Raw genomic sequence first — 12,882 nt, forward strand, 5'->3', positions numbered from 1 at the left:
GATCTGATCGCGACAGATCAACCACTTATGCTAACATTTTCGTTCGTTCTCCCTCGGACAGTTTGATGTGTACATTATTTTATCATATAAATTTGATGTTTTTAAAATTAAATTTGTCCCCGGCATTTAGTGAAAATTTAAAAGAACTTCGCGTTTTCTCTATCCTGTATAATTATACTCATACACACAAGGGCGGATCCAGGGGGGGGGGCAAAGGGGGCCATGCCCACCCCCCCCCCCCCCAAAAAAACGAAACCATTTTTTTTTTTTTATGTGACATCGCAATAAAGGCAGGCAATGAGTACACCACCATCTTTTCCTAAAAAAAAACATTGGTTAAAGTGGTCAGAAATTGCCTCAGATCGCACCACAGAGCATCTAGAATCCAAAATAACCGAACCCCACGCCGTAATTTTTTTGACCCACTTTTTGGGGGGACCAAAAAATTGTGTTCTGGATCCGCCCTTGCATACACATTACCAACATTTGCCTATCACTGTTCCAAAAATACATTGCGATTGGTCAATGTTAACCACCGGCATTTGGACAATAACTATTTCTTGTCTAATCAAAACTTCTCTTTAAAACGCACAACGGCCTGTATATTGATCACACACGTTTGTGGCCGTGTGCATGCATTGGGAAAATACATGTAGTTTCTGTGTGCATGTATTTGACATGGGAAATTTAGTCATACAAAAATTAGTTTGTGCCGGACAAATTCATATAGGCCCTATTCAAATTAACTGTGGGGTCACAAAATATTCATGAGCTCGCGCGCACTAATTTAAAGGTTTATGGTGGCGTGCACCCCGAAGGACAATGGGGTCAGAGAACCAGACTACTACACGGCCATTTTGAAGTTTAAAATGGCTGTTACAGTTTGAGTGTACATGTACTGTCAAGGAGGTCAGCATTGCATTCATGATACAATATAAAAGATCAAAGCATAAATGTCTCAAAAGTCGATTATTTTGTCAATATATACGTGTATAGATGTTTAAAATGGCTGCCATTTGGACATTCAAAATGGTAACCCCGGGCGGGGCGCTGGAAAAATGGGGCCAAGCGATTTTTTGTGGACTTGTTAATTGAGGTGTCCACAGGTGATTCTGAAAGTTTCGAAGAATGTACCTGAAATGCATAATAGCTCCCGTAAAAAAAACCCGCCCCAAAGGGGAACGATATTATTTAAAATTAGGCCCCACCCCCAAGGAAGCAAACATTCTGGATTTTTTCTGTGATGTGGCACTTGGGCGAGCTGTCCAAATGCTAAAATTTAAGACAAGTGAAATTATCTGAATCATTTTCTTGCGCACGATGCCCCCCACTTTTTAAAATCATAGCCCTGCCATAAAAGGGTCAGAAAAAATGGCATCAAGTGGTTTTCTGGTGGTTGTCTATTTTTGATCCTGAAAGTTTCAAAGAATGTACCCGAAAATGCATATGGGCTACCACAAGCCCACTGATTATAGGGGGCACTCGTAAAAAAAAACGGCTGTCGTTAAAAAATATGGAGGGAGGGGGTTGTATTTTAATGATACCTTTGGCGTTGTGTTGTATACATATTACAAGTTTTTTTGCGCATAGTCCCTCGTGCACATGAGGATTGGAATGAATGATTCCTCTTCTGAACCGGTCTTCGAACGTGTAGGCATATATGATTTGTGCGAAATGGTGAATGAAATTGGACCAAAAAGTCGCACTGTTTGGCAGTGGAATGAAAGGATCATTAAAAATGCGATCGACGTCAGGACTGCTTTTAGGGGGGATTATTTTAAGTGGAGGGACTCCAAAGACCACCGGTTAACACTTCCGTCCACCCCCTAACGAAAAAAAAAACAGTGAAAGAGGGTATATCAGCTTTACTTTGATGTATGTCTTGATCAGCTGTGAGACTTCCGAGTATTTTCCCCGATTTTTGATGTGGGGGCCTTTATCATGGGTGCTTGATGACGCCCTCTACCGTCAGGATGTTCTCCGGAGAGACACAGGGAGTCGGTCCTCCTGGATAGATGATCTGCTGTAATAATGTGAAGTGATCTCAGCACATGATTAAGAGCGCTCTAAATTGCTGTCTCAACATAATGGATCAGACTATAGACATTGGGCCTATACCGGCCATAAGGAAGACGTCATGCCTCTGTGGTCATATTTGCTGCATAACTGCGTCCGGTCCATGAAAAACAGACTTGGACCCAAAACGTGCATGTTGATATAGTTCCTTCTCACCATACCACCTTAGTTTACCATGTGTATAGTTAGCTCTTACAGCATCACCTTTGATAACGAGGTTGAAAAATAATATTAAACCGAAGGAAGTTAATTTTAGCAATTTATGACCCCACAAACTATAGCACTTTAGACATTATAGGCATTATTAAATTATGTGGTGGTCGTTAGAACTGCCACTGCCCCTGCCCCACCCAATCACATTGATGAGACAGCTGATATACGCTAGCGGACCGGACGGGTCCGGGTGCGAGAAGCGCTGCAGTATACATAATACGCACTGCAGAGTAGGCAATCATGGACAGCGCCCTCTGTTGGCGAAAAGCCCAGATTACTATGTCCCTGGCACGGCAGACGGTCAGACGACCAACCGGCCTCCAAAGTAATATGATTCAATGACGCGTGGCTGAAACAACAATTAGTTGCGGAATGACGTCAGTAAAGTCAACGATAAAACTGAGAACTTACGTATATACAATCATGCATAATGCGCAACTGGGCGGAAACCTCATAAATTTCGGCCTTCTTTCACAATGGAACCACAAGTGTATTGTTCCCAAACCTTTTATGAAGACATCAATAATTAATATGCTGTTTTATAATTCATCGGGTAATATCAAAATTATAATTCGGTTTTCTGTGTGCCTGTCACACACACAAAAAAGTGTGAGCAATTTGACCCGTATACATGCTGGCGCGCTGGCCCATCTTCGCCCGAGTATAGCGCCCGACCGGCCGTGTATAATAATCGTCTCTCAATGCCGATGAGTGATGCGTTACCATGGTAACCAGTGCTTTCGTTGTCAGCATCTCCCTCCCGACTCTTTCATTTATTGCCACAGTTTGCCAGTCGTGGGAGACCGCGGACAATACTCGGGCAATTGTATTACTGACTGGTATTAATATTAGCCTATGCGTTTTATTGGAGGCGTAGCATAGCATAATGCATATAGTTTTAGTGGCTTATAGTTGATGACCGCGTGCGTGCTACAGTCAGTGTTGGGTGTGCGCGACATGCGTGATGCTGATGAGGCGGACAAGGCAGTGAAGCTAGTGAACACAAGTGAGGATGCGGATATAGACGAGGATCACAATCAAACGACCACTGGTGTGTACGGTTCAATACAGAGAACGATGGTTCAATAATAATGCTGTCATCATTCAACATGGAGTGTGTATGTTGATGTTGCCAGGGCCAGGGTCAGGCCAGAATGTGTATCGCAACATAAAACGCGCCGTGCACTTGCGCTCATGCGGGCTTTTCAATATCCGCTGTGTTTTGTAGGAGGATCGTAGATACACGGTACAATGCGTGAATGGTGGACATCTGCTTTTCACCCGGAAGAGCTTTCTTTAGCCTGGGGCAGGAGACGGGGAGAACGGCCCACTAACCCGGCCAGCAATTTGGTGGCCCTCCCGATCCTGTTGTTGTTTCTCGGTATCCCATCCCAGTACCGCGAGGGGTATCTGTGGTTGTGTGCTGCGGGCACGGTGAGCGAGTACCTGCAGGAGAACTCTACGGGAGGAGGGGGCGAGTTGGAACGGTACGGCCCGCCGGCCAACCCCGTAGGACAAAGACTTCCCCTGCCAAGTTTGACCAACAAGCATGTTTCATATAAGGTGCCTTTAAGACAAGACTCAGATTACAATAATAATATGCACGAAATGTTCAGAAGAACCACCGTTGGGAAAGGTGCTGATGACAGGACTGAAAGATTTTCCTGGAGGAAAACTCGGAGAAAGTCGAGGAGGCATCGTCGGGGGGTTGTGGACCCTGACGCGCCAGATGTACCCCCCACCGATTGGACTGTGCAGCCCACCCCGACGGAACAAGGGGAGTTTCCACCGTCAAGTGTTAGTACTTTCACCCCAGTGCCTGATTATGCAAGCACGGCAAGTGCGCAGTCCGGTTCCGATATGGGGACCAGTTATGCAAGAACTAGCAGCTATCTGCAGTCGACGCCCAGCGTCCAAGAAGTAGAACTAGAAGCCACCACAAATCGTCGACCGGGTGGCTTTTCCAGACCGATTACTCCTCCCTCCCCGTCCCTCTCAGACACTGGATCACAACGTACCACAATCGCGTCATTGACATTCCAATTCCCACCCACCTTCATCCCACCACACGGGTCAACCCTGCCCAACCCAACCTCCCCGAGCGCCCCAGATGATCCCAACGCCCGCCCCACAACTCCCCCGGAAACCACGGGAGGAACCGCCTTCTCCGATCGCCGGGACTCCAATTCGCCTGAACCGAGTACACTCAGTCAGTCATCAACCGTCACAGACGGCATTTCGAGCTTTACTGAAGCCGAAACGGACACAGTTACCCCGGGAGACTTGGCAGCGGAAACGCGGCAAACGTCGCCGGCTTCGCGCTCACCGTCCACCGGAGTGATTTTGAACAGCTCCGCTGAATCGACGTCACGAGCTAGCACCGGCCTCACGGGTCCTTCAAAACGTGAGTGAACGATATTTCTGATTCCGTCTGTTGGCAAAGCAGATGCATGGACGTCACAAAGTTGCTCTTTTGCGCTAGGTATAGATGCATCTTTGCTCAAATGTTACCAAATGTAGAGGTTTTTAATACGTGTGACGATGTCGCACTTGACCGAGAATTTGCATTCACTGTGTTACCCTCAAATCACCCAAGTGCAACGTAGCGAGTCAACTCAATTATATTTTGAAAATATCTTATTGAATCACGTCATCAAATTTCTGTCGTCTCTTTCGAAAATAAATCACTCGAAATAAATCAATTTTTTGTCACCGCACTTAAATTTATCACCATATGCAACCAGTGTAAAATGTTAACTCCGCCGTCCTACACCACCGGTCTTAATAAATTTGCGCCGCAAGTTTTGCAGTGAGCTAAAAAAAAAAAAAAAAAAAAAAATACGGTTAAAATATTTTCTACAAATTGAAGCACGCGTTCGCGCATCATCTATCAGAAAGTTCGCCAAATTGCAGCTGAACATTTCAATTGCTTTCTGTTATAATAATTATTGGTAACATAAAATAAACTGGGTTTTTCAAGAACTGCCAAAATAAAAACATATGCGGTTATTTCGCAGATTAATTGAGAGATTTGGCGCGACAACAAAATCACAGGAAACCTCGCGCGAGAGAGATGAAGGATTTATGGTGGGGGAACTTGAGCATCCCTGGACAACGCCTGCCAAAAAAAAAACAAGAAAAAAAACAGAGAGAAAAGGAACTTAAAGGCATACGATCATTTACATTATCCCAAAAGTAACCTACCAAATTATTATCAAATTACTAATACTAAATATTATGTGTAATTATGCTTTCTGGCGTGCGGTCATTGAGAAGAAACTGAGAAATGTGGGTGCTTTCCAATGATCAGTCAATGGCCTGTTTTGGGGAAATAAAGAGTCCTGTGTTGGCCAAATCGTGTTTCGTGATCAAAAGGTTGTGCACGGTTTTTCACTGCTTTTATTATCTTTTCTCGAAAATTGTAATATCCACTGAGCTGAAACTTCAACAGGTGAAGTTTTTGTCGTTGTATTTCGAGTGGTGTTATTATACAGGGTGAGTCAAAAAAAGCGGAACCCAAACCCCCCCAAAATATTTCCAAATAGCACCAAAAATAATAATGAGTGGAAAGCCAATTTCATAAGCTACTTTTAGATGAACAAATTACTGAAATTGCTCAATCCGTTCCAAGAATATCACTATTTAAACGTAATGACCCTAAAACGTGTTTCGTCCAAAAAAAGCAACAAAGAAAATGACACAGAATACTTGTTTCAACAACTGCCAACAACTGTAGTACACAATATCTTTATTCACAACCCTGCTTAGGCAAACAATATGATTTATAAAATCCACTTTTTTTAAAGACGGACCTTCAAAATGACTTTGTTGAATATTTTTAGCTTTTAAACTAAGGATTTATCGCTGGTGATGTTTGAAAACAATTGTGACGACGATTCTTGAAATCGCATTTTTGGACGAAAGAGGTTTGAGGGTCATTGTCTTTAAATGGTGATATTCTTTAAACGGATTGAGCAATTTCAGCATTTTTTTCTAGTAAATGTAGCTTATGAAATTGGCTTTCCAGTCATTATTATTTTTGGTGCTACATATTTTTTTCAATATGAAATACAATTTTGAGGGTTTGGGTTCCGCTTTTTTTTTGACTCACCCTGTAATTATAAGAATGGCACCTTGAGAAAGACATTCCCATAGGATTGTGCACACACACACAAATCAAACTTTCGTGACCCTAACCCCCATTTTACCTCATCCTACCCCCACACGAATTTTAATGCATTTATGTTTTGGACCACGAACAATCGATCTAACTTATTTGCGACACTAAATAGGAGTTATGACATTAGGGAGACATTGAAATGTCTCCCTAATCTACCTTGCCTCCGTAATGTGTGACGTATGACGAAAACATGTCTCATTAAGGGTACATTTACAGGCATTATTGGAAACGAACAAATTACATGGAAAGAAAATGATCCCTTATGCCTTTAATCAATGCTCCATATGCCCCCATCAGGCATCATTCCGAAATTCGTTAATTCAATGTCACATTTGTATCCTTATAACTCCTTTCATTTGATAGAACGTTTCTATCAAAAACAAACATTAAAACACAATGCAACCCGTTGATGATAATTATTAATATTATATCTGTATACCAGCATTATTAAAAGATAAAGGTCGATTTAAAAAGCAAATGCGAACAAAAGTTATGAGGTCAAATGTTTAATAATTAACGAGAATTCATCGGCCCTATGGCTCATTTTATGCTCATAATCAAAGACAATTGTACAGGCTGTACATTGGACAGCGTTTAATTAAATTGACCAATGGTACGGCATCTTAGATTAGAATGCAGATACTCAGTCCTTTTGCGAAGGTATTAACGGAAACGCTAATTGGCCGAAGCGTGTTTCGAGATGCATGCTCCGAGCATCAAGTGCTCCAGGAAAACGATAATTATAAAACCGAGAAATTGATGGCTTTCACACCAGATATTCTATAATGGGTTTTTTTCAAGTGGCAATGTTGAGCCTTTTTGATATCTGGGTCAATCGAGCTTGCATTTTTTATTGATCGTATAATAAAGCGTTTTTGGCGCGAAACCTTTCATCGAGGGAATTGTCAGCCACTTTTCACATTCCATGGGAACGTGTCAGCTGCTATAGGACCATTCTTCCTTTGCGATGCTCGCCTTTTTTATACACGATATATATTCTGTATTACAGAATATTGAGTTTCCTTATTGTATCGTAAACAGTGAGCATTAGCGAGCAGGCCATTAAAATACAATCGTGTCAGGTGGCACGTTCACATCAGTATTATCTTTTGAGACGTATACACGGTGCCTCTGTATGGCGTTTGTGTAAGCTTAATTCCTGTTCAATGTACCGTTAAGGAGACATTGTTTCTTCATAAGATATAGGGAGACACTGCACATTGGGAAGACATTTCAATGTCTCCCTAATGTCATACAGAACTATTTAGAGGCAAACTTTTAATGTCGCAAATAGACTATAGATCGATTGCCCGAGGTCCAGAACAAAATATATACCAGTGTTGTAGTCGAGTACTTTTTTCCGAGTACGGAGGTACTGCCGAGTACTTAGGTTGCCGAGTACGAGTACGAGTACCTGTACCTCCGAGTACAAGAACGGGTCTCAGAGTACGAGTACTTGTACTTACGAGTACGAGTACGAGTACGAGTACTGTACTTCCGAGTACGAGTACGAGTACAAGTGCTTGTTTTTCTGAATACGGCCATACGGCAAATGGTTCATGCGGCGTAATTGGCCCAGGCCCAGTCAAATCGATATACAGACCCACTCACGGCTAGCTGTTAAATGTGTTTGTCCAGACGTGCACAGAGGAAAATCAGGAAACTTTGATTTCTCCACAAGTCAGTCAACCATTTCAAACTGAAAGTATCGAAAAAATAAGTCTGTGGTATATAGCCAAGCTACACCATTCCCGCCCCCCCCCCCGAGTATTGCTATTCGAGTACAAGTACTTTGCTGCCCGAGTACGAGTACCGCCATTTCGAGTACGAGTACTTTGACATTCGAGTACGAGTACGAGTACGAGTACTCCAAAAAAGTACTCGAGTAGTACTCGAGTACGAGTACTACAACACTGATATATACCAAAATTCGTGGGGTAGGACAAGGAAAAATAGCTAGGATTAGGGGCCATTATAGTCGGTAAACTTTTGAGCACAACCCTAGAAGAAGGTAATAGCCAAAAACTACACCTTTTAGTTATCTCTGTGGCGAGCCCTCCGCATGGTTTTAAAAGCAATATCTCATAGGCCTATATTGGAATTTTAACTAATATTATAGCAAATGTAGCAGAATACATAATATCAAAATGTCCATAGAAACCTTCCTCCATGCTTACATATTGCTTTGGCCAGGTGAAGTGTGAAATTTAAGTTGGACTCTACGAAATACAGACTGATTGGTTGTATTGCGCATGCCTAAGTGGACATAACTAGGACAGAGACAGATCACGTGTGAGGGTTAGAGTTCATATATGGTAAAGGGACAGGTTTTCGGGGAAGTCCAAATTTCATATGACACCTGGTTTTAACGTAAACCTTGCTGAATGCTTCACAGAAGTGTCAGCTAATGCAAGGCGGGCTCCATCACAGTCATTTCTTTAATAAACGCCATAATCGTCCATTTTTTGTAATAGATCGTGTTGCGGCCATCATGATTGTTTTCCCATTCAAATCAAAGTAACCAAAGCGAGGCTGGAAGGAAAAATAGTCTGGTTCCTTTTTGCACAAGCAACATTATCATCCAGTACTGTTATTGGATACAGGGATCATGACTGAAATGGTGGCAGCATGATAAAGGTCTATTGCACTGGTGTCTCGCTGCCAGCAACGAAACTATTATACGACACTATACGTATAAAAGTTCAACCTCAATATGGATTTTTAAAAATTATTGCACACTAACGCCGAAGAATCTACGATCACCTTTTAGACCATCACATTAATCACCCTTTTCAACATTATACTCGGCCCCTATAGACTAAATTATGAAGACACACGAGCTGCAATAATGTATTCTTTATTATATATTTCTGTGGATATTTGGTAATAATTGACAGCATACAGCATATTCATCCAGTAGGCCTATCTTTCATTGCAATTAAGCCCGCCCCTGCTGAGAGATAATCCTCAAGCGAATAATCGAGTAATTAAATCCGACATTTGGCCATACCGTTATTAACTCATTAACATAATACTGTCTGTGCCATTTTCGAGTTTCACCCAGAAAAATAGAAGAATATGTTTCTCTAGCAATACAAAAATTATTCACTTTCAAAATGATTATTCGACAAGTCTGCGCAAGGTTAGTTTTGGAATAATAATACGTTTCGATCATTTATACGTATAACCATGCGTTTCTTCTTACAGCGAGGTTTGTTATGGCAGGAAACTAATCGCCTGATATATGAATCGGTCGGAAAATGTGCATTATTAAGCATTTATACGTAATACGTTGATCAGTAACTCTATATTTAGACTCTCGGTGATTTTGTTAAACGAGCGGGGCCTGTCTGTAATTCCTCTGCCGATATGCCAGATCGACCCGAAGGTCATGATTACCGTAGCTGTCCCGTGCATGAACGACTCTACAATTGACTGGAACCGTTAGTTGCGGCGATTCGCCGATTCGACTTCAAAATTGATTGTTGTTATATCCAAGCAAGGTTTTAACTTAGAGCGGTATGACGTCTTCAAAAGATTTGCTTGTTAAAGGCACCTGTCTCTGTAAAAGCATTTATAAGCATTCACTGAAGTAATATTTGTAACTGCTGAACAGAAGATTATTAACTTTCCCATTTTTTTTTATCTAATGTCAATCGCGAAGGTGCAGCTAACATTGTTATACAGCTATCCCTCTTAATGTAAGATTGACTCCGGTGCGTTCAACGCAATTGTGCACAGAATTTAAGCATACCTGATTCGTATAGACCAATCCGAGTTGCCTACTTTTTGTGATTATACAAGGTTGGCTTTCCACCAGAACTGCACTCCTCGGCTCGCTTTGCTATTTCACACCATGCGGCATGCACCCCATTTAGTGACGTTTTCAGAGCTATACCAAACGCACGTGTGATGGACGTTCAGGCATGAAAGCGTCCCAGTAATGGCTTCCAGAGTTGTCACTGTAATTTCAAAATTGAATTGTTGGAAATGTTTTATTTTATGCTTGCTTTTAGTTTGTATGGGTAAAATATGAACACCTGCCCACGGGAAACAAACACGCAAGAACATGGGCGCCGCCAGGATTTTGTTTTTTAGAGAGGGGGCAAAGCATGATATTTCCCAAAATCCATTTACTTGCGGAATATTCTCAATTTATCATTTTTCGAGATGGGTGGGAGACATTTGCCCACCCACCCCCATTTACATACGCAAGAAATATAGTTTCTCTATATCTTAATAGTCATAATATACGGATGATTATATTATCCTATTACACTTGTATATTTCTAAAAGTAAAAACCTCACGATTCCTTACAAAGGCATGTTCTCATGACAAAATACTCTTTTGTTGTTGATTCATCAACATATTGCACACTTCCGACACTTTGATGGTCCTTTTATCACCTTGGCACATTCTGAGTCCCACCATATTTAGATAAATGAATGATGTATTCTAGCGCCCTGCCTCTTTGTCGTGGTTTGGTACCAGTGTATCAGAACATGCACCAGACGACTACAAAATAACGATGAGATTTGTTTCTATAGACTAGCTGTTTCAAAAAAAGGTGTGTACAAACTAGAGTCACATGACAGGGGCGGATCTAGCTTTCACTGAACGAGGGGGAGGGGTGTTGATATGAAGGGAGGGGCGGGGGTGAGTGAATTCGTGACGGAGGCGTGCCCTGGTAGGTGAGCACCGTCGATACTCCGATATTACTCGATTATTCGATATCATGATATCGATATCGCCGATAGCAATTTTTTAATCATATCGAAATATCGAAATTTTCGACATTGAGGAATGATATCGAAAATATAGAAAATGCGTCAGATTATCGTCAAGATAAATCTCCCGTTTCTGCTTCTACTTGGTTTTTAATAACTTTTGCTGAATAATGAAATAAAACTCGTCGGCAAACTGTGCTTGTGACTCAAAAATAAAACATCGCAAAATGCCAAGCGGCGTCGCTTTGTGCTCTGTGTTCGCTGGGTTCGCGGTCTCCCCCAATGTAAAACCTTTAAAAAAAACACGCCGTTCTGGTCAAACTGTCCGCGCTACATTGTTTTAAAAAGTTTGAGCAATATGCTCCAGAGAAAGCCGTGGAAAATTGGGACTTAAGATTGCAATTATTTTTTGTTTTGTGTTTTGTTTTATAATCAAAGCCGGGGTCATCTTTATTTACATGGTATTATCGATATATCGAATATTCTCGATATTGGATTTCCGATATATCGATTATTGACAATTCTGATACAAATGGTGCCGCGGTATGCCCAGGGAAATATTTGAAATCTACGATGCTTTCTCCCGCAATCTCAGGCAATTCAAGAATAAATTTAGGAACTTTAGCATTCCATTTGTTATTTTTGGCCCATCTCCCCTCTAGATCCGCAACTGCGCATGAGCAGCACATTGAAGAACGTGTAGACTGTCACTAACAATAACTACATACTGCAGTCCACAAAATGTTGTTCTCGCGTGAATGCTGAACACGTCTGCCTAAAATACGTCCGACGAGAGGGAACAATAATTTCATTTCTGGAACTGCATCGTTCTGTATAAAGAGCTCTTTTCCCGATGGCACGGGAAATACATTACTAGATTTAGGTTGTGGCCATTACACTATAATTTAGTAGGTCAGAGTGGATAAAAGCGCGCTCGCTTGCCACAGAACGAGCTAAATTAATGCGGTTAGATGTTAACCCGAGGAGTATGAATAATAACTTTGATTTTGTCGTTTCAAATTGGAGAACGTGCAGCACGGGCGAAACGTTTCAAAAAGCCTGATTTGTAAATGACTTCGGAATCATAGACATTTCAATCATTTACATTATAATGGCGAATGGGGGGGGGGGGGGTGTTAAACCCTCCTGGGCCGAAAAAAATAGGAAAATTGTGCAGGAAGTAACACAGCCAATGCCTGTTACCCCTCCCCTCCTCGCCCCTTGGCAGCTAACCCACCCCCTCTCGATCCAAACCTAGATCCGCCCCCACAAATAGTAAAATGCAACACTGTAACCGGAGTTAGAATGCGGCCCATACAGGGAAGACACTTTTTAAGCTCTTGCAGGAGCTTCTACATGTCGGTCGATCGGTCTGTCTATCCCCAGAATATGACCAAAAGTACGGTGTTTCACGTGTGCCATCGGCGTCGCATTTTTGGGCGTCGCATTTTTCAGCTCTGGCAGGAATCATTTTGATCGATTGCATGCAAGACTTTCATGCAAGACTTGCCACACGGCCAAAGCTTATATCGTGCATTCGCACTTTTTTCCAACAACTGTAAACGTGTGTGTTTGTTTTACACAGATTCATAGAGACTACATGTATATAAATTACAACAGAGGCTTACCTTCTTACATACTTTGAACATTCTTGAAATTTAATACTGTGAAAATAAAAAAATGCT

The 12,882-nt window shown here is 41.8% G+C and overlaps 1 protein-coding gene across 1 annotated transcript in view; it reads left to right on the forward strand.

The window, feature by feature from the left end:
* The first annotated feature begins 3,082 nt into the window (after positions 1-3,082).
* LOC119735274 overlaps positions 3,083-12,882 on the forward strand; it is a 48,929-nt gene continuing 39,129 nt past the window's right edge. Inside the window, exon 1 of the mRNA XM_038208974.1 lies at positions 3,083-4,693. Within this exon, the coding sequence (XP_038064902.1) occupies positions 3,541-4,693 (1,153 nt within the window). The 5' untranslated portion in view covers positions 3,083-3,540. The remainder of the gene's footprint in view (positions 4,694-12,882) is intronic.

The sequence above is a fragment of the Patiria miniata genome, unplaced genomic scaffold (genome assembly GCF_015706575.1).
Source record: "Patiria miniata isolate m_02_andy unplaced genomic scaffold, ASM1570657v1 HiC_scaffold_29, whole genome shotgun sequence".
Taxonomy (NCBI): Eukaryota; Metazoa; Echinodermata; class Asteroidea; order Valvatida; family Asterinidae; genus Patiria; species Patiria miniata.